Source organism: Pseudopipra pipra, chromosome 24 (assembly GCF_036250125.1).
Source record: "Pseudopipra pipra isolate bDixPip1 chromosome 24, bDixPip1.hap1, whole genome shotgun sequence".
NCBI classification, from domain to species: Eukaryota; Metazoa; Chordata; class Aves; order Passeriformes; family Pipridae; genus Pseudopipra; species Pseudopipra pipra.
In genome coordinates, this window is record NC_087572.1 from 1,774,198 (window position 1) to 1,799,356 (window position 25,159).

The following is a 25,159-nucleotide window of genomic DNA, read 5'->3' on the forward strand; positions in this document are numbered from 1 at the left end:
GACAGGGTTGTCCCAGAGGGAGGGTCTGGCCGCCCCTCGAGGCTCGGCCGCTCCCCGTTCCCCTCACGCCGGGCCCGGTCCTTCCCCTCACCCGCCATTGCCCCTCCCGCCCCCGCCGCTCTCGCGAGATCTCCGCCGGGTCACGCGCCCGCCGCGGCCCGTGGAGGCGGGGGGGGGGGGAAGAGGGCGGAGCCTCCGCCCCGCCGCCTCACGGCCCCGCCGCCATCTTGTTTCTCGGCCGCCGGGCGCTCACTCCGCTCCGGTCGCCCCCCCTCACCCCCCTCCTCTTTCCCCTCCCGCCTCCCGCCGCCGAGCCGCGCCGGAGGCAGCGCGGGCGCCGCGCGGAGCAGCGGGAGGTCGCGGCGCGGGCCGCCCCGGTGAGTGCGCGGGAAGGGCGGCACGGGGAAGCCCGTGAGGGGGCGCGGGGCGGGGGCGGCCCGTGAGAGGGGTCGTTGCGGGCTCTCCCTCCCCCCCCCCATCCCCTCCACCCCAACGGCCGCGCGCGGCGATTGGCCGGGGCGCGGCGCGCGCGCTGATTGGCCCGCGCGGGGGAGGTGGGCGGGGAGGGCCGGGCGCTGATTGGGCCGCGCGGTGCGGACCGGGGAGAGGACTGGGAGCGGACCGTTGTCCCGCGCGCGCCCGGCCGGGGGGGTCGGACCGGGCCGGGGGGAAACGGGGCCGGATCGGGACCCCCGGGATGGGGATGGGGATGGGGAGGGACCGGCACGGGTTGCCCAGAGAAGCTGTGGCTACCCCATCCCGGGAAGTGTCCAAGGCCAGGTTGGATTCGGCCTTGAGCGGTCTGGGGTGGTGGAAGGTGTCCCTGCCCGTGGCAGGGGGTGGAACTGGATGGGCTTTAAGGCCCTTCCCCACCCAAACCATTCTGGGATTCTGTGATTCCGAGGCCTGTTGTGATCCTGACCTGTCTTGAGAAGAGGGTGGGAAGGGGTAGAGAAGAACTCGAGTGTTTAGGTTTAGATTAGAGATTGGGAAGGAATCCTTCCCTGTGAGAGACGTGAGGCCCTGGCACAGATTACCCAGAGAAGCTGTGGCTGCCCCATCCCTGGAAGTGTCCAAGGCCAGCCTGGAGCAACCTGGGATAGTGGAAGGTGTCCCTGCCCGTGGCAGGGGGTGAAGCTGGGTGATCTTCGAATTCCCTTCCAACCCAAACCATTCCATGATTCTCTGATTCTATTTTACCAGACTTTGGGGGGGGGTTTTGCCCCACAAGCCTTAAGGAGCTGCTCCAGACTCTGCCACAGTGCTTGGCAGAAAGAGGGGGAGAGGCAGCTGTGGTGTCTCTGGTAATACCCGAGGGGTTGTTTAATCTGTGTTTAAAACCTAAAAGCACCGAGAGCTGTGAAGACACTTGCACATAAATATGGTCTCCCTGAATCCTGCTTTTTCCTGAGCTGAGGGAATAAAAGAAATGCCCCATACACTGTAAGCAGTGTGGGTGTGGCCTGGATCAAAGGGAATTCTTTTGGCCTGGTGGGATTTCACTCAGGTCGGTTCCTTCTCCAGCTGCAGCATTCCCTGGGCAGGTGTTTGGGGGGTCAGGGCTGGTGGGGGGTGCAGGACAATGGGGGTGACAGTGTTGGCTTTTGTGGTGGCTGAGCTGTGTCCCAGGGCCAGCTCCAGGACCTGGAGCTCTGGCAGACTTTGGGTTTTCACAGAAGAAACGACAGTGCCTTCTTTTGGAATGTGACTCTTTACAGCACCCTTTGAGACCCTTGTCTTGTGGAGTGACATATTCTCCATGTATTTAGGAAGAAAACGGATTTTTAGGAAGAAATTGTCTCCACTGCAGGCCGAGCATGGGTGATTAAAAACCTCATCTGGCTGCAGCAAATGACCCATGAGCTTGTGGATCCCTTTCCCTCCAGTCCTACAAAACTTCCCTCCTGGGCCATCCCACATCCCTGCCTGCTGTTGCCCTTGGCAACATCCCTTGTCTTTTCTTAGGTTTATCCCTGCCCTCCTTAAATTAGGTGCTGTTTTTGGACTGGGCTATTCCTGCTGGGTCTGTTTGTCCTCAGGTGATCCGGGCTCTGTTCCAGCCTCGGCTTTACCTGGGCCCAGGTCCCGTCCCTGGGGTGTTGTGGTGACACCCTGGGGTGGGATGTCACACCAGGCTCTGGCATAACCAGGGACAGGACCCAGGGAACACCTGGAGCTGTGTTTAGGTTGGATCTCAGGGAAAGGTTCTTCCCCCAGAGGCTGGTTGGGCACTGCCCAGGCTCCCCAGGGCAGTGGGCACAGCCCCAAGGCTGCCAGAGCTCCAGGAGGGTTTGGACACTGCTCTGAGGGACAGGGTGGGGTTGCTGGGGTGTCTGTGCAGGGCCAGGGGTTGGATGGATGGTCCTTGGGGGTCCCTTCATCTCAGGATATTCTGTGATTCTACATTTTGGGGTGAACACGGGGTTTTTGGTCAAGGCACGAAGTGGTGCCTCGAGTCAGCCCTTGGAGCTCCTGGTTCTGGGTGGGAATGAGGTGAGATCCCGCCGGTTCCCCGGGAGCTGTGGTTGCCTGGGGCCCTCGGGCTGGGTCATTCCTCCTGCCTGGCTGCTCTGGGCCTCCTTATTTTGTCCTTTCCCAAGATAAGCCGTGTTTGTCCCTGCACGTTCTCCTGCCCCACGGGGAGAATGTGCAGGGACACGTTCCTTGGAAAGGCACAGCCTGCAGAGGGCAGGGACAGGTGAGGGAGTTCAGGACGTTCCTTTCTCCTTGTCTTTCCAGTAGCTTTAGTTCACAGAATCCTGGAGTGGTTTGGGCTGGAAGGGACCTTAAAGATCTCCAGTCCCACCCCCTGCCATGGCCAGGGACACCTCCCACTCTCCCAGGTTGCTCCAAGCTGGCCTTGGACACTTCCAGGGATGGGGCAGCCACAGCTGCTCTGGGAAATCCATTCCAGCCCCTCCCCACCCTCCCAGGGAAGGATTCCTTCCCAGTCTCCCATCTAACCCTGCCCTCTGGCAGTGGGAAGCTGTTCCCTGTGTCCTGTCACTCCAGGCCTCTCCATCCTTTTTGTCCCTTCCCTTCAGATCCTGGTTAAATCTTTCCAGCAGGATTTCAGCAATTCCCAGGTGTCACCTCAACCCTTTGTGGTTCCAGAGCAAGAACAGCTGCAATGATTGAAATAAACCCTTCACAGTAGGGCTTCCCAAAAATTATTTTAGTGGGGTCTTCCCCACAAATAAACCCTTTACTTTGGGACTTCCCAAAATTAATTTAGGTGGGTTTTTTCCCCCCTTTACTAATCCCAAAATTGATGAGTTTTCACTGTCATGTAGAATTATGAAATACTCTGTGAGCAGCAGCTCAGTGGCTGTGCAGGGTTGTTCCCGGGGCTGTTCCCGAAATTCCTGTGAGCAGAAGAGTGACAGGGGGTCCCTTGGGATGTGACAGAGCACACGGGAATGTGTTTGGGCAGTCGGAATTCCAGCCAGGCATTCCTGTGCTCCGCAGGAAGGGTGCTGGGGCTGCTGGGGTTTGTTTTTCATACCACCAAAAGTACCTCACATACCTCCAATAGTCAGAATTCCGCAGCTTCCAGGCCCAGGCTTTTATCTGAGGAATGACACAGGAAGAGAACGGAGTGTATTTATTTATTTTAAAGTCGTGTTTTAACCACTTGTATTGACCAAACCACCGGGAAGGTCTATTTTTAAATTAATCTCCCCTTGCTATCAGATTCAAACTGATTTAATCTGCAGGACCAGTCGAGCCTTGGCTGTGCTTCCCAATATTTTTTCCTCTGGATAATCCCGTCAGCACGATATTTCCAAGCAGTAAATGACGGATTGGAATGCTGGGAATCCCTTGGGGTGTTGTTGACAACCTGCTGGGAATTGTGTGTGTCCGTGGGATAAAACACCACCCTGTCCTTTGAGAGCATGACATTCCCAGCTTTCCATCCGATCCAAAGGGGTGTTGGAGGCTCGGGAGGGTGAGGCTGGAGTGTGGTTAAGGCTGTGCAGGGAATTGTTGGTGTTTGGGGGTGGGAATGCCGGGAATGCCGGAGGGGTCCGGGGCTGTGCTGGGCAGCTGCCGAACCAGGGATTTTGGAAAGAAACCTGTGGGGTTTTTTTCTCATCCTGTGGGTTGTTTGTTGGTCTCTGGAGACACGTGGGAGTGTCAGTGTGTGATCCAAGGTGGTTCCCGTGGAGGAGTCCTTCCCGTGGGGATAACAGCCAGGGAATATGTGCCTGTTCCCACCGGGAGCACCAGGAGGTCTCAGCGGGTCGGGGAAGGATCCTGCCCCTCTGCTCCGCCTTGGGGAGGCACATCCAGAGCTGTGTCCAGGTCCGGGCTCCTCAGGATGAGAAAGACCAGGAGCTGCTGGGGAGGGTCCAGCAGAGGCCACAGAGATGATTTGGGGTCTGGAGCATCTCTGGGATGAGCAGAGACTGGGGGAGCTGGGCCTGGTCAGTCTGGAGAGGGGAAGGCTGAGAGGGGATCCATCAATCCCTACAAATATTCCTCAATCCATGTAAATGTCTCACCAATCCATACAATAACTCCAGGGGGTGTCAGAGGATGGTCCCAGGCTCTGTTCAGTGGTGCCCAGTGACAGGACAAGGGGCAATGGCCACAGCCAAGTTCCACCTCAACCTGAGGCAGAACTCATTCCTTTCCATGGAGGTGGCAGAGCTTGGAACAGCTGCCCAGGGAGGGCTTGGAGTCTCTGGAGACATCCCAGCCCCACCTGGACACGTCCCTGTGTCACCTGCTCCAGGTGACCCTGCCTGGGCAGGGGGGTTGGACTGGGTGATCTCCAGAGACCCCTCCCAGCCCCAAATCCTCCGGGATTCCCTGATTCCCGGCCCCGCGCGCGCTCCCGCCGCCCTCGCGCGCGCGCCGCCCCCGTGACCCGCTGGTGGGCGGGGCGGGTGGGAGGAACCCTCCGGGAGAGTGACGGGCGCGCGGGCCAATCAGAGGTCTCCCCAACGCGTTTGAACGGCAGGGGGCGGGGGAGCAGCCAATGGGAGCGCGGCGGCGGGGGGGCGGGGCCAGCGCTGACCCCTGCGGCCGCCGCTCAAGGTAACTTTAAAAGCAGGAAGCGGCCGGCGAGGCTGCGCCGCGGCGGCGGCCAATAGGAGCGGGTTTTGGGAGGGGAGGGCCGAGAGATCAGCCAATAGGCGAGCGGGGAGCCGCCGCGGCGGCCAATGGGCGCGGGGGGGCCGCGGGGCGCGCAGCCAATGGGCGCGGGCGCGGGGCGGGCCGGGCGCGCGCAGCGGGGCGCGCGGGGCCGCCGCCGTTAAAGGGGCCGCGGGCACGGCCCGGCCCGGCCCTTGTGGGGAGGGGGAACCCCCGGCACCGGCCCCGCGGGGGCACCGCCGCACGCAGGGGGGGCATGGCCGCCGCCCCCCGCCCGCCGGTGAGTGCCCGGGGGGTGCCGCGCGGCGCTGCGGGGGCGGACAGGCCGCGGGGGCCGCGGGGGATGCTCGTCCCGGTGTTGCGTGTCCTCGGGGGGCGGGGGGGCGAGGGGCGCGTAGAACCGCGGGGTGACCCCCCCGTGATCCCCGCGGCGCGGGGGGGTGCGGGAAGGGCGGTAAAAGCAGCGGGTTGCCTTCCCCGCCGTGCCCCCAGCGCGGCGCGGCCCCCCCGCTGCCCTTGACCCGGGAAAGGGCGGGGGGAGCAGCGGGACCCCCGCACCCCGAAACCCCCGGCGGGCCCGACCCACCCTTTGTTATCGTTCGGATCGCCAACACCCCCCCTCGCCCCCCCGAAGGTCACGGGCGGCGCTGACAGCGGGGTGGGCAGCGATTAACGGGGGGGGTTCGCAGCCCATAGAGGCTCCGGGACCCCCCCCAGGACCCCCCCCGGGACCCCTCCCGGGGACCCCCCGGCCGCCGCCGCCGCCGCGGCACAACTTGGAGCGGGGCCTGCACGAGTGACCTTGAAATGCCAGAGCTCGGAGCCGCCGCGGTGAAGGACAAAGTTTGTTCGCGGCACTTTGGACCGGGGGGGGGGGAAAAAAAATAAAACAACAAAAAAAAGAAAAAAAAAAACGCGAGGTGGGGGGAAAAAAACCCGGAGCCGGTCCCGCCGGACACCGGGGGAGAGCCGGGAGATCCCGATTAAAGTTAGTTTTCGGCCGGGGAGGTGAATCACGTTGCAGGCGTTCCTGGGGGAGATGCTCGGAGCTGCTGCTCTGCCCTGTCCTCCCGGGGTGACACAGCTCCCTGTGCCCTCGCCCTGCTCCCCCCTCCCTCCTTGCTCCTTGTTGGCCTAAAAAGTGATGTTTTGGCAAAATTTCCCTGGGAAGCTTATTTTTGTCGGGCTTTTAGGAAGTGGGTCCAGGCCCAGGAACCTGCTCTGGTGCCTCCTCTCAGGATTCCCACGGGCTTGGGCTTCACCCCGAGTTGTCCCCAGCCCCAGAGTGTTATTTGGGGGTTGTTTTAATTTAAATTTGTCACTTTAATTTAAATTAAGGCAGCGCCTCTCATCTCTGGTCATTGAACTTCTTGGCCTGTCACAGTTTTGAGTGTGAGAAAGAGAAATGTCACCACGAGTCACCTCTCAGCAAGGAGGGGATGTTTAAGGAACTCCTGGAGCAGGTTGTGGGCCAGAACTGGGGGGTTCACCCCGAGTGTGAAGGTCACTGTGAGCATCTTGAAGCAAAAATGAGTTGCTTTAATGTATTTGCCTCCAAAGTGGGGTATGTTCAGCTGCAATGTGCTTTCAGGTGTTGGCAGAACACGAGGGAACCTTCAGCCACCATAAATTAGAATAAAACCCTGCAGAAGTCTTGGTTGCACCCAATATTTGTTACATATTTTGTGGCTCCAGCTCACAGGAGGCTGGGGAAGAAGAGGTGCTGCTTGATTTTCTAGGTCAAGAGCAGCAGGAAGAACCTGGGAACTCTGTAAATGGATTTATTAACAAATCACACCAGTTCCTGACTTCTTTTTCCCACCACCATAAGGGGCAGGAAGGTCCTCGAGGTCCCATTTCAACCAGTGAAGTTTGTGTGTCCCCTGGGTTTTCCTGGGAGGTGTTTTTTTATTTCCTTTGTCTAGAAGTTTTCTTTTCTAGCTGTTGTGTGGGTTTTTTTTCCCTAGGAGGTTTTATTTTTTAGCTTTATTTTCTAAGACTTTTTTTTTTTTTTAGTTTTCTTCCTAAGGTTTTAACCTGGAAGAGAAAACAACCTCATTTTTTTTATCCTAATGACTTTTCCACGCTTGGATTTTTGTCCCAGCCGAGGCAGTGAAGGTGTAAAGGACATTTTAGAAGGTCCCAAGTTGGGCACCTCAGTGAGGAGGAGGAAGAGGGTTCATGTGAGGTGCAGGAGGTCACCTTTCCAGCCAGTCTATTTGGGGTTTATTTTATTTAATCGGACTAATATCTTGCATTTATATAATGGGGGTGACATCTGTATTTTAACAGAGTTGGCACATGAAGTGCTTTCTTCATTTCAGGGCTTGTTGCTCTGCCCATGTTGTAAGTGAATTAAAACGTGGAGATTTGTGGCCCTAAACTCTTGAGTTGTTACATTTTGCTAAAGGAGACAGTTTATCTTGTGTTTCAGAGCGATTAAAGTCAGTTTATCTTCTCCTTCAGAAGGGCAGAAAATCCAGCAGCTGTTACAAAGGGGCACTGACAGCAAGAACAAACTTCAGGACACCTGCCAAAGCTTCCTGGGAGTTTGTTTTTTTAAAAAAAAAGTGGGTTTTTTTTTTGTTTTCTTCTCAAAAGCTTCAGTGCTGAGATCTCACTGAGGGGATTTTCTTCCCTTGGCTGTTTATTTGGTCACTTCCTGCTAAATCAGAGCAGCTCACTTGGAGCTGTTCCTGCACTGAAGGTGGAGATTTGCAGGTTTATAATAAAGTAAAAAAATAAAATAAAATAAAATAAATCTGTAAACCCCCTGATTGAAGCATCCTGGCTGCCTGTGCAGCAGCTCAGGTTAAGGAAGATCTGCTGATCTCAGGGAGGTGAAAGACTTGGGGCTGTTCCTGTGAAAAATAATTAATTTGAACTTTTGCAAGATGCCATTTGATAATGGAACTTGCCCAAGTAATAGGAACACTGACTGCTCTGTAGAAAATAGAACCAGGGGGATATTTTTATACAGAAAAAAAAAATAAATAGAACTGTATGTAAGTACAGAACAGTAACCCTGCAGCCCTTAAAATCATCCCATTTATTCAGCTTTTCCACCCAAAATGACAAAGCTCACGGGAAGCACAGGCTGGTGCAGCCTTTCCCTCTTCCTTAAAATCACAAATTCTTGGGAATAACTCGTATTTTATGGCATTCAGTTCGTGTTTTGTGGCATTCAGCTCATATTTTATGGCGTTCAGGGTGTTCTAGGTTGTCTCGGGGCTGTAATTCCTTAACGAAGTGGGAACAGGGAAGTTTATCCAGCCAAACCCTGCTTGGCACAGCTGAAGGTGAGGTGGTTTTCCTGGCCAGTGGAGAGGGCTCAGCTCCCTCCTGCTGGCAGGGGGAAGTGGAGAGGCAGCTCTTCTCCCAAAGGCAGCTCTGAGTGTCCTGGGAGAAGGGAGGAGCAGAATTCCTGGGAGAGGGGCAGGGCTGGGATCCAGCACAACATCCACGGCAGGTGAGCCCTGGGAGGGGTGCAGAGCTGCCCCTGGAGCAGCTGCTGGCACCAAACTTCCCTTCTTTAAGGAGTTGTCTCTTCTTGGAGTTGGGAATCCAGGTGCCTCTCGCTGACTCTGTGACTGATCCAGGCTTAAATCAAAGGCTGTGCCTGGGAGGAGTGGAAGCAGAGGGAATAAATAGAGGTTTTAGGGAGCTGGTGTTCCACAGGTGGAATAACCTGCTGAATATTCCAAGGAGAAATGGCTGGAAGGCCCCTGAAGTGGTCATTGGTTTATTTTTCCTGCCCTAAGGCAAGATCAGCACAACTTAAACACAGTTTTTCAACCTGCTCTCGAGAGCCTTTAGCAAGAAGTGCTCAGTATCCTCTGTGGGTAGTTTACTGCAGCATTTCACTCCTGAAATAACCTTTTAACTACTTAAAAAACTTGGTTTAAAATGTCTAAAAACTTGGGGTTTGATGTTTTCATGGAGAGCAGAACTTCAGACTTCCCAGAGTCCGTGTTCATCCCCTGAAAGGCTGACTTGGACTTTATAGAACTGGAAGGGAGCCCCTGTATCTTTTGGATAAATAAATCCAGTGTTAAATCTGATTTTGGCCTGTCTTTTAGCTGTAATTTTATTCTTAATTTGTTGCCTGTCCATAATGATGGAAGTTTTCATGCTTTAATAACCCCAGGGTCGTTAGTGCAGCGATGTGCTGAAATAATTGGGTTGTGAATGTGCTGCTGTGGATTGTAGAGCCAATTATGTCTCATTTTACAACTGTTCCTGCTTCCTTTTTTATTAGGATAACTTTGGAAGCTGGAGAGGGACTTTGGACGAGAGCCTGGAGTGACAGGAAAAAGGGGAATGGCTTCCCACTTCCAGAGGGCAGAGTCAGATGGGATATTGGGAGAAATCCTTCCCTGGGAGGGTGGGGAGGGGCTGGAAAGGATTTCCCAGAGAAGCTGTGGCTGCCCCATCCCTGGGAGTGTCCAAGGCCAGCTTGGAGCAACCTGGGAGAGTGGAAGGTGTCAGCAAATATCAGTTTGTGGTGCCAACATGGCTCAAGGAGCTGCATTATTGATTGAATAATTCTATGTCATTGAGCAGGCAAGGCCTGAATGTTGAGGTGGAAGGAGAAACCATTGATAACAAACCCAATTAATTGTTGTTACACCGCTGTTGCCACCTCCCAAAGCAACTCAAAGTAATTTAGGGTGGGTTTTGTGGCACCTTTGAGTTCCCAGCCACGCTGGGCACTGGTGCTGCTCGGCCTCCATGGAGTGAACATGGAAATAAATCTGATGGGATTTCCTGAAAGGAATTCTCTCTCTTGACTTGAGTAGATCTTCAAAGCAGAGAGAATTCACAGTGAATTTTATTCTGGGAGGCACGAGATCTCCGTGGGAGCAATTTCAGCCCATTTAACCACCACTTCTCCAAGGTTTGGTTTGAAATCAAACAGGGGCAGAATCTTGTGCAGAACAGGTGCTGTGGGGCTGCAGCCTTTTAGAATTCCTCCAGTGCTCGAGATTGCTCTCACAGTCCACTTCAGACTCTGGGTTTATTCTCCATTTGATACTTTGATGCTGCAAATTGCTCTGATTTCAGGAGGAGCAGCAGCTCGTGGAGGTGCTTTCTCCTACATCAAAGCCTTTGCTCCCATTTAAAGGGATGTGTTACTAAATTCATATCAAACTGCATTTGTTCTTCTCAGGGAAGCAGTTGTGGGTTGCTGGATTGTTCCTCCTGCTCCTGGCAGGATCAGGTGTCTGGCACTTGGTGCTCCCCAGAGCTCATTCTTTAGACATTCAAGTGCATTTTACTTTTAAATTGAGGACAGGCTCCCAAAACACACAGTGTGGGGGGTTCCTGCAGCACACTGGAAGGATCATGGAATGCTGGGATTAGTATTGAATCTGAACACTCCGTTTTGGCCTCTGTTTTTTATTCTTCAGGCTTCCAGGGTGGGTTTGTTTGGGGTGCTGTGGTGTTGGGTTTTGGTTTTTTCCTGGTAAAAATGGTGTATTTAAAACACAGAAAAGGAGAGAACAAGCCATGAATTTCCTCTTTTTCTTTAATGCTGCTTCTTAATGATTAACTTGTGACTTTGGGGGCCAGTGGTGGTTGTGAAACCACTTCAGAAGAGTTTGGGGAGGGTTTTTTTGGAGGGGTGGGAGCCTTTAAACACCGTCAGTGTGGAGGTGGTAAATGTGTGTCTGTCTCAGGGTAGGATCTGGTGGAGGGGATTCGTTTCCAGAAATATTTGTGTGTTCTCCTTATTTGTAGCTGCAATTTAAGGACTTTAAGGCAAAACACTTGAGCTTGTGTCTCGTTTCTTTTTAGCTTCTCTTGTGCTTCGGTTTCAGCCATTTTTTGAGACACTTGGATGGAATGTGCTGCTTTTGCCACGGAACACAAGGGGCTCTTTCCCATAACCTAAATCCTGGGAATGTGGCTGTTTTGTATGCAAAGAACCTGCCACTTCTGACAGCACCAGGACCTGTGGTACGTGATGCTGCTGCTGAGCCCTTCCCTCCTCCAGGAAGAGCCCCGGGGTTCTCAATGACTTCCCTCTGGCTGTTTGCATATCCCTTGGGATATTTGGATAAATTTCATTTAGATCTGCTCCCCACCCTGTTTGGTTGATTCCTCAGTCAGGCCCAGCTGGGGAGAAGCTTGTCAGAAGCTGTGACATGACCCTCCCTGGATGGGGATGTTGTCCTTCTGTTCCCATTCCCGAGCTCATGTGGTGAGGCCTGGAGTGGCTGTGGCTGGCTCTGGTGGGCTGCTCCTGGCTGGTGTTTTTCCAGACAAATACCTGCTCTGGGTGGAATTGCAAGCTCAGAGATGTTGGGTTTGTTAGTGATTTTCCTGTGGGTTGTGTTTTCCAGCTCAGTTCCTGCTGAAGTGGCGGATTGTCCGGGGGGAGGCGGCTCCGTTTGGCTGCTTCCCCCTTCCCAGGGCACCCAGGAAAGAGCACAAACCACCATCTGCTTATAAAAATAGTCACAACAAACCCCCAAAACCCCAGCCACAGACACCAGAGGTGTGTTCATGCTTCCCCTGCCCTCCTGTGAAGTGAAGCTGTTCCACATTTGTCAGCTGCCCCAGGATTTGGGAAGTTCAGTGTTTGTCCAAGGTGTCGTGCTCGGGTGAGCAGAAGAGCTCTAATTGCTGAGTGCTGCTGGTGGAGCTGTTGGGATGTGCCTGTTAATGTGCTCTGTAATCACCCCTGGGCACTTTTCTGCCCAGGCCTCAGCTTTTTTTGGCCTTTAGTTTCTCTTTCCCTGAGTCTGGAAACAAGATGTTTGTGTTGCTGGAGCATATTCCGGGCTGGGTGGGTGGGTTGGCTGGTGGGAAGCAGGTGTATCCCAGCCTTCCCTGCTACAGAATCACAGGATGGTTTGGGTTGGGAGGAGCCTTAAAGATTTCTCTATTTCCCACCCCTCTGCCATGGGCAGGGATACCTTCCACTATCCCAGGTTGCTCCAGCCTGGCCTTGGACACTTCCAGGGATGGGATATCCACAGCCTCTCTGGGCAACTCGTTCCCTTGTTTCTTGCTCTGTGTGGGTTGGTTTTTTTGGGGGGAGTGTTGTTTTCTCGCTGCTCTTTCCCTCCATGAGGTGTCCCTGCTCTCAGTCTGGGTGTGGGAACCTCCTCCCCGAGATTCTCCTGCAGGAGCATCTCACAGCCTGGTTTTTGGGTTGCAGCTCCTGGGGCTCAGGCTGGGAGTTCAGCTCAGCCAAGGTCACCATAGCACACCTGGAATATCCTGAGCTGGAAGGGACTCACAAGGACCATCCATCCAGCTCCAGGCCCTGCACAGACACCCCAACAATCCCACCCTGTCCAAACCCTCCTGGAGCTCTGGCAGCCTTGGGGCTGTGCCCACTGCCCTGGGGAGCCTGGGCAGTGCCCAACCAGCCTCTGGGGGAAGAACCTTTGCCTGAGATCCATCCCAACCCTCCCTGACACAGCTCCAGCCATTCCCTGGGTGCTGTCCCTGCTCCCCCAGAGGTCAGAGCTGCCCCTCAGGAGCTGCAGCCCCCGCTGGGCTCTGCCCTCAGCCCCCTCTGCTCCAGCTGGACACACCAAGTGCCCTCAGTGCTCCTCAAGTGGCCCCTCCAGACCCTCCAGCACCTCCCCAGCCCTTGTCCCTTGGTCCCCAGGCTGGCAGGAGCTCTGGAGAGGTGGCAGCTCCTGTGCAGTGAGTGCTGGGGGGAGCAGGGCCATGTCCAGCTCCCAGGGGACTTTCCCAGTGTGTGTATGTGGGATCAGCACCTCCTCTCTGGCTCTGGTCACTCTTGGTGGCACCCAAAGCTGGACTCCAGCTTCTGTTCTCCAGCCCAGTTTGGTGTTGGAGGAGCCAGTTTGCTCCTAAAGCCCTGGAGCCTGCCTTGGCTGAGCTCAGGATGCTCCAGCAGGAAGGAAATCAGGGATGGATGGAGCAGAAGGAAGCTGTAGCATTTCCCTGGAGGCTCCTTAGCAAAAAACCAAACAGGTTTAGACACAGGTGTGTGAAATCCAAGGATCCTCCTCCCTTGGCTGAGCTTATCCAGGGTGTGCTTGGGGAGCTTTTTGCTGCCACTAATCCTGCTGGGAGGATTTCTGCAAGAGGAGGGAGCTCAGGCTTCTCCCTGGCTGAAGGAATTACCTAATTGCCCAGGAATGGTTTCACTGCTGAGCTGGAGGTTTGTGTGACACTTTGGGTTTTTACCTTGACAATCCTCCTCTGATGCTTTCAGGCACCTTCAAACCATTTCTGTTTTAATGAGGAGAAATTCCTGTACTCGTATTCTGAGCAGTTTTAACCTGCTTAGGCTTTTATATAGTGATTTTTTTTTTCTGGAAGTTTTTAGGAAAATCAGCTTGTTGGTGACTCTTGTTTCTACTCTCACTCAATTTATCACAAAATGATCCCAAGTAGCTGAGAATCCTTCTGAAATCAGTCCTGTGTTATAACTTGAACATAGGAATTCTTTAGTGTTCATCAACAGGACCTTTTTAAATTATAGATGACCTGAGCAAACCATTTCTGGCTGAACACACAGATATTTAGTGCAAGAAATTTCATGGTGCTGAAATTTTCTTCCTCTTTCCTCCTTTACAATTTTTCCTTTTGTTTTAACCTGTTGTTTCGTTGGGTTGTGTGCAGCATTATTTCCCAGTGCAGCACTTAAGTGGGTTAAATGCAATGGTAATTTATATTTTGAAAGCCTTGAGAAGTGATCTGCCCTGTCCCCAAGATGAATTGCATCCCCACAGGCACCCAAGACTCTGTCTAGTGTTGAAATATTGCCAGGCTGGAGCAGGTTTTCAAGGATTAGCTTTTATTTATGTGCCTAAACTATTTTTTGTCTGCATTTGACAAAGATCAAGGTGAGGGAGAGCCAATTTAACTCTCATTGGAATATTTATATCTCTGTATCTTCTTACAAATACTTGAAATACCTCACTTTGTAGGCAGGTTGTATTATAATGCAAATAGTTGTTGAAGAGTCAGCAGGTAACTTGTCAGTCACTTATTTCCATAGTTTCCTTACCTGGAATTCTTCCTGTCTTGCTTTGAGACTGAAAATACAACCTCCTGACGTCCTCCCTGTCACTCCCTGTCAGATTCCCACCCCCTGGAATTAAAATCCAACAGTTCATTCTGTGCCTTGGGAAGTGGAGGCTGCAGGAGGTGCCGAGCTGATTGTCTGCCATCCGTGCCTTTGAGCCCTGAGGAATGTGTTAGAGATGCTCATTGCTTTGGAATTCTGGATTTGGGGATTCCTGGTGTCCCTGTGGATTGGTGGTGATTCCCTGTGGATTGGGTGGTGATTCCCTGTGGATCGAGGGAGGGCTGGAATAAACCTTGACGTGGAACAGGATCAGGAGCAGAGGGTTCTGCCTTTGTTGGGGCTGAAGCTGCTCAGTGGAAAAAGACACACAAATATCCATATGTAGCTGGAAATCTTTCCCTGTGGGAAATGTGGCACCTTCCCCTCTGCTGTGGGAGACACAGGGATTTATTGTCTGTCCAGGGGCTCTGTGTGTCATTCCTGAGCTGCTCTGGGTGCCCCTGAGGGCTCTCCTGGTGTTCCCAAGCTGCTCTCAGTGCCTGGGAATCACCGAGTCCCATCCTCTTGGGATGTGTCTCAGCAGGCCCTGTGCTTTTGGCACCTGTCCTTCCAGGCTGCCATCCCACTGGGAATGCTGCCGGAGCCCCGTCACACAGACACAGCCAGCAGAGCTGGCCTTGGTGTTCCAGGGGATTCCCGTGCTCTGTGTCTGCCTTGATGTTGATGTTAACTGGAGCTGGTTTAAGAGTTCCTCATCAAAAAGGCACAGCTTGATCTAGGAATTCCTGGGGAGGAAGGAATTGTGTCAGCTGGAACTCGACCCACCCCTGGGGAGTGTCACTGGGTCACCTGAGCCTGATGTCCCCACACCGACCATCCCAGCCTGGATGGAGGGAGAGTCTGAGCCCAGTTATTATCCCTTTGTTTTCTCCCTGTTCACTGCTGGTGCACCCTGCAAATCAAGCTGTTTGCAGGGATGCAAATCTTGATGAATGCCCAGCCTTCCTCGGGGATAAATGGGATAATGAGCACGCTCGGAACACCCTGCAGTCACAGAGAGCCCCGTGCCTTGGCTTTGGTTCCAATTAAAAGATTTGAATGTTAAAATCTTTGTGCTTTGGATATTATTCCACATTGTGCAGAGTGTTGATTATACCTGAGGAAAAGAGGGATTTTAAAACCGGTGTAAAGCCCCCAAAAGTGACACTTCCAGACAGGCACGGAAGCGACCGTCTGTTACACTTCTTAAATGTTCTTTTTCAGTCTTTGGAAAAATAAATTAAAATTGAAAAAAAACCCAAATCATTGGTTCTGTCATAGCTTATTTTGACAGTTTTCCAGAGGGATTAGCCAGGCTTGCCCTTTCCTGAATTCCTGGGGCTTGGAATCACAGAATTGCAGAACAATTTGGGTTGGAACCCAAAGACCTTTGAAGATCATCTTATTCCAACCCCTTCCATGGGCAGGGACACTTTCTGCTATCCCAGATTGCTCAGAGCCCCATCCTTGGGCACTTCCAGGGATGGACCAGCCACAGCTTCCCTGGGCAACCTGTGCCAGGGCCTCCTCCCCCTCCCAGGGAGGAATTGCTTCCCAGTATCCCTGGCAAGGTGAAGCCATTCCCCTTTGTCCTGGGGCTGGGATCCTTTGCCTCCTGCCCTCCCTCGTTGCTCACTGCTGGTTTTGTCTCCCCCAGGTCCCAGGATGTCCACGGATGGGGGGTTTGGCCCAGCTGGGAACAGTGATGCCCAGCAGAGCCTGCAGTCCTTCTGGCCTCGGGTGATGGAGGAGATCAGGAACCTCACCGTGGTGAGTGGCCCCAGGACTGGCAATTCCTGCACAACTGACAGGGAAAAGGGTCTGGGAGCAGAATAAACCTCAGCTTGGACATAAGTCCTGCTGCTCTGGGATCCTGTAAAACTGTTTACACTGGACAAGGGGGCCTTAGGAGCTGATAAATCATCACCCAGGAGGGGCTGTGGGCTCCAAATCCCCCCAAAAATGGAGATACCAACAGCATCATGGCATGGTTTGGGGTGGAAGGGACCTTAAAGCTCATCTTGTTCCACCCTCCTTTGACAAGCTTGAAGTGCTGAGAATCTTGAATGCCAAGTGTGTCCTTATCAGGTGCTTTATTAATTTAAAGATGCTCGATTAAGGAAAAAAAAAATCCTGTATAGGCTGAGAATAAGAACTGGACTAAGTAGCTTCTATTTTTTTCCATCCCCAGAAGAGATGTGGGAACAAGGGCATATAATAAAAATGACTTTTCAAGGGAGATTGATACATTCCTGTGATCCAGTGGGCCTGAAATCACTCTCCTGGGCCTGAAAACAAAAGAACTCCAGTCCAAGACAGGCTCTTCAAAGTAAAACCCCCTCCCCAATCCACTAGTCTGAAGATAAGCTGCTTTTTTTCAGCCTGTGTGCAGATAGTTGATTAAAGAAACAGATGTAGAAATTTGTATGCATAACCAGAATTAATTACTTTCCTCTTTCAGCACAGTGAATTCTTGTGTTCAGGAGCTGGAGTTTGGCTTCATCTCCACATGAAAGGGGTTTATTATGCAGCTTATCAAGCATGGGCAGCTTAATTTTTAACTGTCCTAGGATCTATTTATTGCACTGCAAGTTAGGAATTCATTGGGAATGTTAACTGAGGGCAGTGGAGTTGGGGGGAGAAAAAAGGGATCACAGGAAAACATTCCAGTGCTGTGCCCCTTAATGAAATCCTGGAATTTATTCTGTGTATTGTTGGGTGGATGTGGGTGCCAGTGAACTGGCAGGGGGTGAAAGCTGTTGGGCACCTGCTTTTTGGGGCTGGTTTTGTGCTTTTGAGCTGAAATTCAGGGGAAATCCCAAAGGGAGTTGGGAGGGAATGGGCAGGAGTAGAGTCCAGCCTTGGGGAAATAAAAACCAGGCTTAGGCTGAGCTTAACATTTCAGCTGCACAGGGAGTTACAGGAGGCCTGTGGAAACATCCAGCCCTAATTTGGAGAAAAGAAAAGAGGAGGAATTGGTGTCTGAGGCTTGTCCTGCTGGGTGGGGGCCAGTCCTGCTCAGACTTCCCTTCCCCTCCTGCTCCTTTTGATTTATGTGTCGTGGCCTTAAAGGAGTAAAAGAGCTTTAGTTTTTACAATTTCTCCCACTCTCTCTCGAAATCTATAAAGATTTTAATGGTGTTGTACCTGGGCACAGCCATCTCTCCCCAGCAGGATGTGTTAGGGAAACAAAAGAGGGGGGGGGAAAATGCTGAAAATGGTGTTTTCTGCTCCAAATTTCTGTCCTAAATTTCTTTCTAGTGAAGGAAAAATTCAGAGGTTTGCCCATTCACACAAATTGATATTAAAACTGTTACAAGTGTCACAAATCAGAAGTTTTCTCCTCACCTTCCCTTTAGTCTCAGTCAAAGCTCAGGAGGCCCTTTAAAAAGGAAAGAGCTTAAGGAAAAATAAACCAGAAAAAAAACCCAAAACAATAAAATCCCCACTCAGAAAAACCCTTTGAGATGTTTTTCCACGTCTCAGCAACCCCTTAACTTGTTTGTGTGCTGGTTGCAAAGGCCACCCTGAGTGTGTTGTGTGTCCCAACCTTCTTATTGCCCCAAAATCCTTCCAAAATGCCACTTTCCTCATCAGGATGGGACAGCCCTGAGCACTCCTTGCAAGGACACCCCCACCCCAAATTAATCCTGATTTTCAGCACCTTGCAGGAGCACCACATTCAGCTTTCTCTGCAGAATGAGGCACAGAAAGCTTTTTTTAATATATATACACACAGAAAATAATGTATCTAAATAGACATAAAAATGTTATATATGAATTAAATAAAATGCCCCTGCTGGAGTCCTGCCTGGGCCAGGCACAACATCCATATTTTTCTTCACCAGAAAGAAATTTAGAAGAGAAATTTAGACTGGAAAACAGCATTTTCAGCATTTTTCCCCCCCTTTTGTTTCCCCAACACGTCCTGCAGTGCTTTTTCCCTGGAGAAATGACTTTCCTATTATTTTTCTGTGACATTTTTGTTAAGAAGATGATTTTTTTGTTTGTTTTTTAGAAGCCTTTTGTGAGCAGGAATTCTGCATTCCTGATGCAGTGGGATGTAACCTCAGCCTTTCTCCCTTTTTAAGAGGTTCCTGGCAGCAACACATGGGATTGATTGATTTATTTTAATTCCACTTTTTATCCTTCAGGAATGGGAGAAGCTTCACTGAAGCTCAGTGCTTTGCCTGACCCAAGGAACACGTTGGTGCCTCCCCTCATGCAAAGTTTGGCTCCTAAACCACCATTATTTCCTGAAAATAGGGAGAAATCCACCTAAAAAAAACATAAGAGATCGTTTTGAACAAGGTTCTTGCAAGGTTTTTAACCCCAAAATTAGGATTGGGCAGCAGGGAAGTACAAACAAAGCAAAGTTTTCATCCAGCTCTCGTTTGGTTTCATTTTCTTCTCGTGACTTTTTGGGAATTCCAGTGTTTTGTGGGGCCCAGGAAACTTCATTGGATTTGTTCCTTCAAATATAAATAGGTGGAGGAAGGGGTGATATTATATTAGAAACATTCTGTTGTGCAGAACCACTTCAGCTTGGGGGTGAAATAGGAAATCCAAGCACCTGCCAGAAGGTTGGAGTGGAATTAAATCAGTGTAAAACACAGACAGGAGAGTTCTCAGCCCCCAGGAGGAGCTGCCACACCTGAAAGAAAACAAATTGGTTTTACCCAGTGTAATTCTAGGCAATGCAGACTGGTTTTAGCATTTTTTTTACCTTTATTTTCAGTTAAGAGTCTCTCAAATGTGAATCTCTCTCTGCAGAAGGACTTCAGGGTTCAGGAGCTGCCCTTGGCTCGCATCAAGAAGATCATGAAACTGGATGAAGATGTGAAGGTACACTCAGGGCTTTTTTCCCCTAAAATATTCCTGCCCCTTTTGATGGATATTGTAGCTGTAATTCCTTGAACTTCATTATTCTTATCAGCATTATTATGATTTTTTAAAGGGTTTTTTTTACCTGGCCTTGGATAATTAAAGCTGGGAAAGCAAAACCATCTGGGGTTTTGGTGGGGGCTTTTTTGCAGTTCTGTTTTCTTATGGTAAATACCACAAATTTCACAAGGCTTTAGGGTGTTCAGTGGACTGCCTGTGTCAGTTTTTATGGAAAAATCAGCAATAATTGAGGTGGACAAGCTGGGTTTGATACCAATATTTGAGCTGAGCCCTGGCCATGACCCAGGAATTGGCTGAATGAAAACTCCCTGACACAGAAGGAAGGAAAAAGGAGTCACCTGCACCTTGTGCTGCTCCAGCCTTCCCTGGTTTTTTGAGCTGGAAAACTATCACTTAATTCCTAAGAGGAAAAAAAAAGAATGGATTGTGCTTTCTTCTTGGTTTTCTCAGTGTTAAACTGTCAGGACAACCTTTAACACTTCAAGGAGATCCTGAAAAGTGGGTGTTGTGTTCCTGTGCAAGGGAGCTTCTCATAATCCCTGGAAAAGGATGACCCCAGGGCCCAGCTCAGTGTCTGAACTAAACAAGTGCCAAATTTTTGATGGTAAAAGGGAAGGTGAGATTTTTTAGGGCAGGGAAAGTCTCTGTTATTTAATAACATTAAAAAGCTGTAGCTTAATAATGAAACAGCTGAATTTGAGGAAAATTAAGTAAAAAATCCTAAATGCTCTTTAAGGAAAAGGAATTTGGGGAGGCCAAGCCTTTCCTCGGGGCCCCCAAACCTGCTTTGCCATTTCAAATGATTTCAGTGTGTCAACTATAATTAATTATAAATTATCACTGCTAATTCACAATTATCGGTGTCAAATAAGGGCCAGGTTTTTAAACTGGACCTGCCATCTGACTGGGCCCGGAGGAAGCAGCTTTTCCAGCCCAGTTTGAGATGCCAAACCCTGGGAATTCCGGGAACTCTGCCCTGTCAGACCCAGGGATGGGAAAACTCCCCCAAATCCACGTCGAACACTCGGATTTTTTAGATTTTTACCAGCATGCTGAAGTTCCTCTTTGCAGTGTTAGAACACTGATGGGAAGCCTTAAATAAACTGCATTTTCCTTGCAGATGATCAGTGCAGAGGCCCCTGTGCTGTTTGCCAAGGCTGCTCAGATCTTCATAACAGAGCTCACCCTGCGAGCCTGGATCCACACCGAGGACAACAAACGCAGGACTCTGCAGGTAAAGGAGCTGCTCCTGCTCCAGCTGCTCCAAAATCTGCTCCCCAAACCCCTTTGTTTCCATGTTTTGGACACAGGAACTTGAGTACCTGTGTTTGCCACAACACAGCACGGTGTGCAGTGTAACTGGGCAGCTGGAAAGGCTTTTTTATTTCATTTAATTTAGAAAAAAAAACAAACCAAAATACTAATCTACAGCTGTCAGATTGTGCCTGTATTGATTAGGAATACAGGGAATACAGGGATAGCCATCTTCAAAGCTGTTTTGCAGGTTGTGCCTATATTGATTAGGAATACAGGGAATGCAGGGATAGTCATCTTTCTGCAAAGATATTTGGAGTTTTAAAATCATTTTTAGAAGAATTCCCCCAAAAGGCTTGTGGTGGTTGCCATGAGCCCTCTGTGGTGGGAAGCCTGATCTGGTGGGTGAATAAATGACTGCAAGAGCCCCTTATTTCACATTTTGGAGGCTTTGCTCAGCACAAGAAAGTGGTGTTGCTACCAAAACCTGGGACCTGGAGAGGACATTCCCCCTTGACTCAGGTATAAACAGCTCTAACTTCATTTGTCCAGTGCCAGAAGAGACTCCTGAGGCTGAGGAATGTTTTCTCCTTGTTGTTGCAGAGGAATGACATTGCCATGGCAATCACCAAGTTTGATCAGTTTGATTTCCTGATCGACATCGTTCCAAGGGATGAGCTGAAGCCTCCGAAGCGACAGGTGAGACATGAAAATGAGCCAGTTCTTGTCCTTTCCCTGCTGTGATTTCAGTCTCTGGTTAAAACAGAGCAGTACAGAATCAGAGGTTTATGCCTCTCTTTTTTACCTGTTCATTTCCTGTAGTTTTCAGGTTCTTAAGTTGGTTTTTTTATGGAAATTGAGCTTGAGTGGAGATTTACAGAAGCCTGACTTTGGGGGGGTTACTTAACACCAACAAACCACTGAATAGTTCTGATACCAAATGTGAAAAAATTAATGTTTGGAGTTGCATCCTTTGGCTTGTAAAGGGAGAAACAGGTTTGCTGGCTTGGAAATGCCCCTCCTGCATCCTTTGGGGCAGCCAGTGCTCCTGTAAACATCCTTGACTGGAAGCTGGAAGGTGCTGGAAGGAGCTTTCAGTCGGATGTTTACAGCAGCAGGCTGCTGCTCTCAGCTCAGCACGAGGGCTGGGGGGCCACTTCAGTGAGGACTCATCCCTTTTCCCAATTAAAAAGTCTGGGAATACCATCAGGGCACCTCTTGCAGGGAACAGCTCCAGGGAACTCCACCTTGGGTGGTGCTGCTCCTCAGTCAGCAGCTCCTGGAAGCATCGTCCAGCAATTAAAAAAAATGTAACAAAAAAAGTTATAACAGCTCCCTTCAGCTGCTTTTCTGATAGTTCTGAAGGTTTGCAGTGTGTTGTGCTTCGAAAAAATCCAAGGTGGTCCTTGAAAGAGCCTCCCTGGGGAGTTTGGTGTGACGTGAAACATCCTCTGGCGAGGGTTTGACTTGGAAGTTTGTCTTTGGCATGTTTGTTTATTTTGTATTCCAACATAAATCTTGGATAACGTGCAGAATTGTGTCTGCTCTGAGTGTAGAGAGCAGCATTTCCACTGTGCACCTGGATTTTGGAGGCTGCTCTTTTCCCTTCCCCCTTGAAGTCCTCGTGGTGCTGCTGAAGTGATGGGCAGAGGGAGGGAATTCACACCTCAGCCTTTGGGATGGGGCCCTGAAAAGTTGAGTTTAACCTCACTTTCTGCTTTCCAGAAGCAGGATGAGTGTCTGGTAAATAAGGAAAACCACCTTTCCACGTCACAAATGTGCAGGAAAGCCCATCCTGCTGCTTCAGGTTAAAATCAGCAGCACCTCAAGGCTTCATTCCAGGTGTACTGGGAAGTGCATTCTGCTGATCCAAAACTCCTCAGTTTGGTATGAAATAAAAGACAAAGCAGCCTCTACAGCTGCTCCTGATGCTTTGCTTAGTGGGGGAAGGCAACCTGAAGGTGCTTTTTAAGCTGAAATAATTGACAGGTTCATCCTGGCATTATAAATTCACTTCTTGCTCCTTGAGGTGCCCCACTCACTTTGCTGTTTTTAGAAGTTTTTAGATTTCTTCTAAAGAAGAAATCTGCCTGTGCTTTCTTCTGGCTGGGGGTACAACCTGTGTTTTATCTCTCCCACAGAAAAGGCTGTTTGACAAGTCAGTGTTGGTTCTGTGGGAGAGCTGGGAGGGGAACCCTGATGTTGTGTTGGTCTGGGAACTCCAGCTGTGGCTGGAAAATAAGAGATGGAAAACGATGGGACAGAGCGTAGTTCAAGCAGAGTTGGATTTAAAACCATTCCTGCCTGTGGCAAATGCAACTGAACCTGGAGTAGATACCTAGAGAAGTACTCAGTTGCCATAATTATTTCAGGGTTCAGCCAGGAATTGGGGATTGGAGCACTCCAGAAATAACCTGCCTAAGGACTGGGCTTAGAACTGCCCCAGCTCCTGAGTGCATGTGGTTTCGTGGTTCACTGGAGACATGCCCTAGTGAAAATATATTTGAATTTGGTATTAATCCCTCCCTCAAAGGAATGAATGAAGTGAGGAGGAGTGAACTGCAGGAGCAGGAAGTGCTGGGTTTGGTTGTGGTGGTTTGCAGCACTGTGGGATCACGCTGCTGAGAGCCAGGCTGAGAAAGCTGTTCCTGTTCCCAGCCAGCTGGGATCAGTTGAATATTTGGGGGGTGATTTTCTGGTGAAAAATCTCCCAGGAATAAACCTTGAGTTGCTTTCCCTCTGAAAAACCAGCACCTGAGTGAACAGGCTCTCCACTGGAGCCCGAGGCCCCCCTGGACATCATCCACTGCTCTCATTTAATGGGAATTTTCCTTTTCCTGCCCAGTTGGATCTGCTGAAGGGAATCCAGGAGCAAGGCTCAGCTAAAGCAGGGCTGTCCAGCAGGCTGGTGGAAGTGGGACTGTGCCATGTTGTAGCACGTGTAAACATCCTACACTCTCAGCTGTGAACTCGAGGTGGCTGGGAGAGGATTGTTTACGCCTTCTGCCATGGAGTGAACGTCTGGGAGCTGCATCTTCCCTCAGGGGCCACATCCAGCTGCTCTGGGGAGCTCAGGAATTCTGATTCCTGAGGGTTAACAACTCACCACTCACTGTAATCTCTGAAAATCCACTTCTTTGCCTGAGATATCGTGAGTCACCGGCGATTTTTGTCTCCTGAGATAAAACAAAGCAGCAGTGAGTTAGAGCACAGTTAGTTCTTCACTCCAGCAGAATCAGCTGGGACACCCACAGCAGGAAACTGTTCTCAGCCTGGAAAAGCTGGATTTAAATAACTAACTAAAGGCACAGCAGTTGACATCAAATCCATGACTTTTATTCCCAGGGGTTTGACAGCAGAGCTGGATTGAGGTGTGTGCTGGGGCATGGAGCTGAGGAGGGAGTTTGGTGGCACAGGGGGCTCTGTAAATCTTCCTGGTTGCAGTCCCTGGTGCATTTGCAGTTCTTCCTGTATTGAGATAACAGGTGATGATGGAATTTCCTGGTGAGGAATTGCATGGATTTCAGCTGTGGTGATTTTTTATTCATTTCCTTCTCACGGTGACGACGTCATCTCACTGGTGACTCCATGATTAGCCACAGTTCACTGGGAATGGCTTTGATTTCCATGCAGCTGAATAACTGAGGGTCCTGTTTGGCTTTATCACTTCAGATTTCCTGAGTTAAACTGTTCCAGGCGAGGTGTTCAATGTCCTTTGCCACGGAGCACGTTCAGGGGGGATGTCTGGGCTGTGGGGTGGGAGGGCTTGGATGCTGCTGTGTTCCCACTTCCCGGTGTTTTCCCTGTGCTGCAGGAGGAGGTTCGCCAGGCAGTGACCCCAGCTGAGCCTGTGCAGTATTATTTCACCCTGGCCCAGCAGCCTGCAGCAGTGCAGGTGCAGGGGCAGCAGCAGGGCCAGCAGACCACCACGTCCACCACCACCATCCAGCCAGGACAGATCATCATCGCCCAGCCTCAGCAGGGCCAGGTGAGCCAGGAGTCTGGGAAACCCTGGGAGGGATGGAGTGCTCAGAACAGTCAGTAACAGCCTGGAAATCATGGAACAGGGTGGCCAACAGGGCCAGGGAAGTGATTCTTCCCCTGCACTCAGTGCTGGTGAGGCCACCCCTGGAGTGCTGTGTCCAGTTCTGGGCCCTCAGCTCAGGAAGGACATTGAGGTCCTGGAGCAGGTCCAGAGGAGAGCAACGAGGCTGGGGAAGGGACTGGAGCACAAGTGCTGTGAGGAGAGGCTGAGGGAGCTGGGGCTGTTCAGCCTGGAGAAGAGGAGGCTCAGGGGAGACCTCCTCACTCTCTGCAACTCCCTGACAGGAGGGGAGGGCCAGGGGGGGGTTGGTCTCTTTTCCCAGGCAACCATCAGCAAGACAAGAGGGCTGGGTCTTCAGCTGTGCCAGGGGAGGGGTAGGTTGGATATTAGGAAGAATTTCTTTGCAGAGAGGGTGCTCAGCCATTGGAATGGGCTGCCCAGGGAAGGGGTGGATTCTCCATCCCTGGAGGTTTTTAAGATGGGACTGGATGTGGCATCAGTGCCATGGGCTGGGAACCACAGCGGGGTTGGATCAAGGGTTGGACTTGATGATCTCAGAGGTCCCTTCCAACCCAGCTGATTCTGGGATTCTGTGATTCTATGAATGGATTTGCCTGGGAGGAAGCTTAAAGCTCATCTTGTTCCACGAGCATGGACACCTTCCACTAGCCCAGGTTGCTCCAACGTGGCCTTGCACACTTCAGTGGGGCAGCCACAGCTTCTGTGGGCCAAAGGTGTTGTTTTTTGGTGGTGCCCAGGAGTTCAGACCCTCGTGTCCTGAGTTTCCCCCGTGT

The 25,159-nt window shown here is 51.1% G+C and overlaps 1 protein-coding gene across 6 annotated transcripts in view; it reads left to right on the forward strand.

Annotated features, from left to right (window-relative positions):
- Positions 1–220: 220 nt before the first annotated feature.
- NFYC (nuclear transcription factor Y subunit gamma) overlaps positions 221–25,159 on the forward strand; it is a 30,938-nt gene continuing 5,999 nt past the window's right edge. For 2 of the 6 annotated variants that reach the window (XM_064635184.1, XM_064635189.1), the window contains exons 1-7: positions 5,248–5,380; positions 10,900–11,061; positions 15,819–15,931; positions 18,935–19,006; positions 20,187–20,300; positions 20,924–21,019; positions 24,135–24,308. In XM_064635184.1, the coding sequence (XP_064491254.1) occupies positions 15,827–15,931; positions 18,935–19,006; positions 20,187–20,300; positions 20,924–21,019; positions 24,135–24,308 (561 nt within the window). In that variant the 5' untranslated portion in view covers positions 5,248–5,380; positions 10,900–11,061; positions 15,819–15,826. Of the gene's footprint in view, positions 378–5,234; positions 5,381–10,899; positions 11,062–15,818; positions 15,932–18,934; positions 19,007–20,186; positions 20,301–20,923; positions 21,020–24,134; positions 24,309–25,159 lie in introns of those variants that run through there. The other 4 variants (XM_064635186.1, XM_064635185.1, XM_064635188.1 and 1 more) reach the window with 4 other exon arrangements.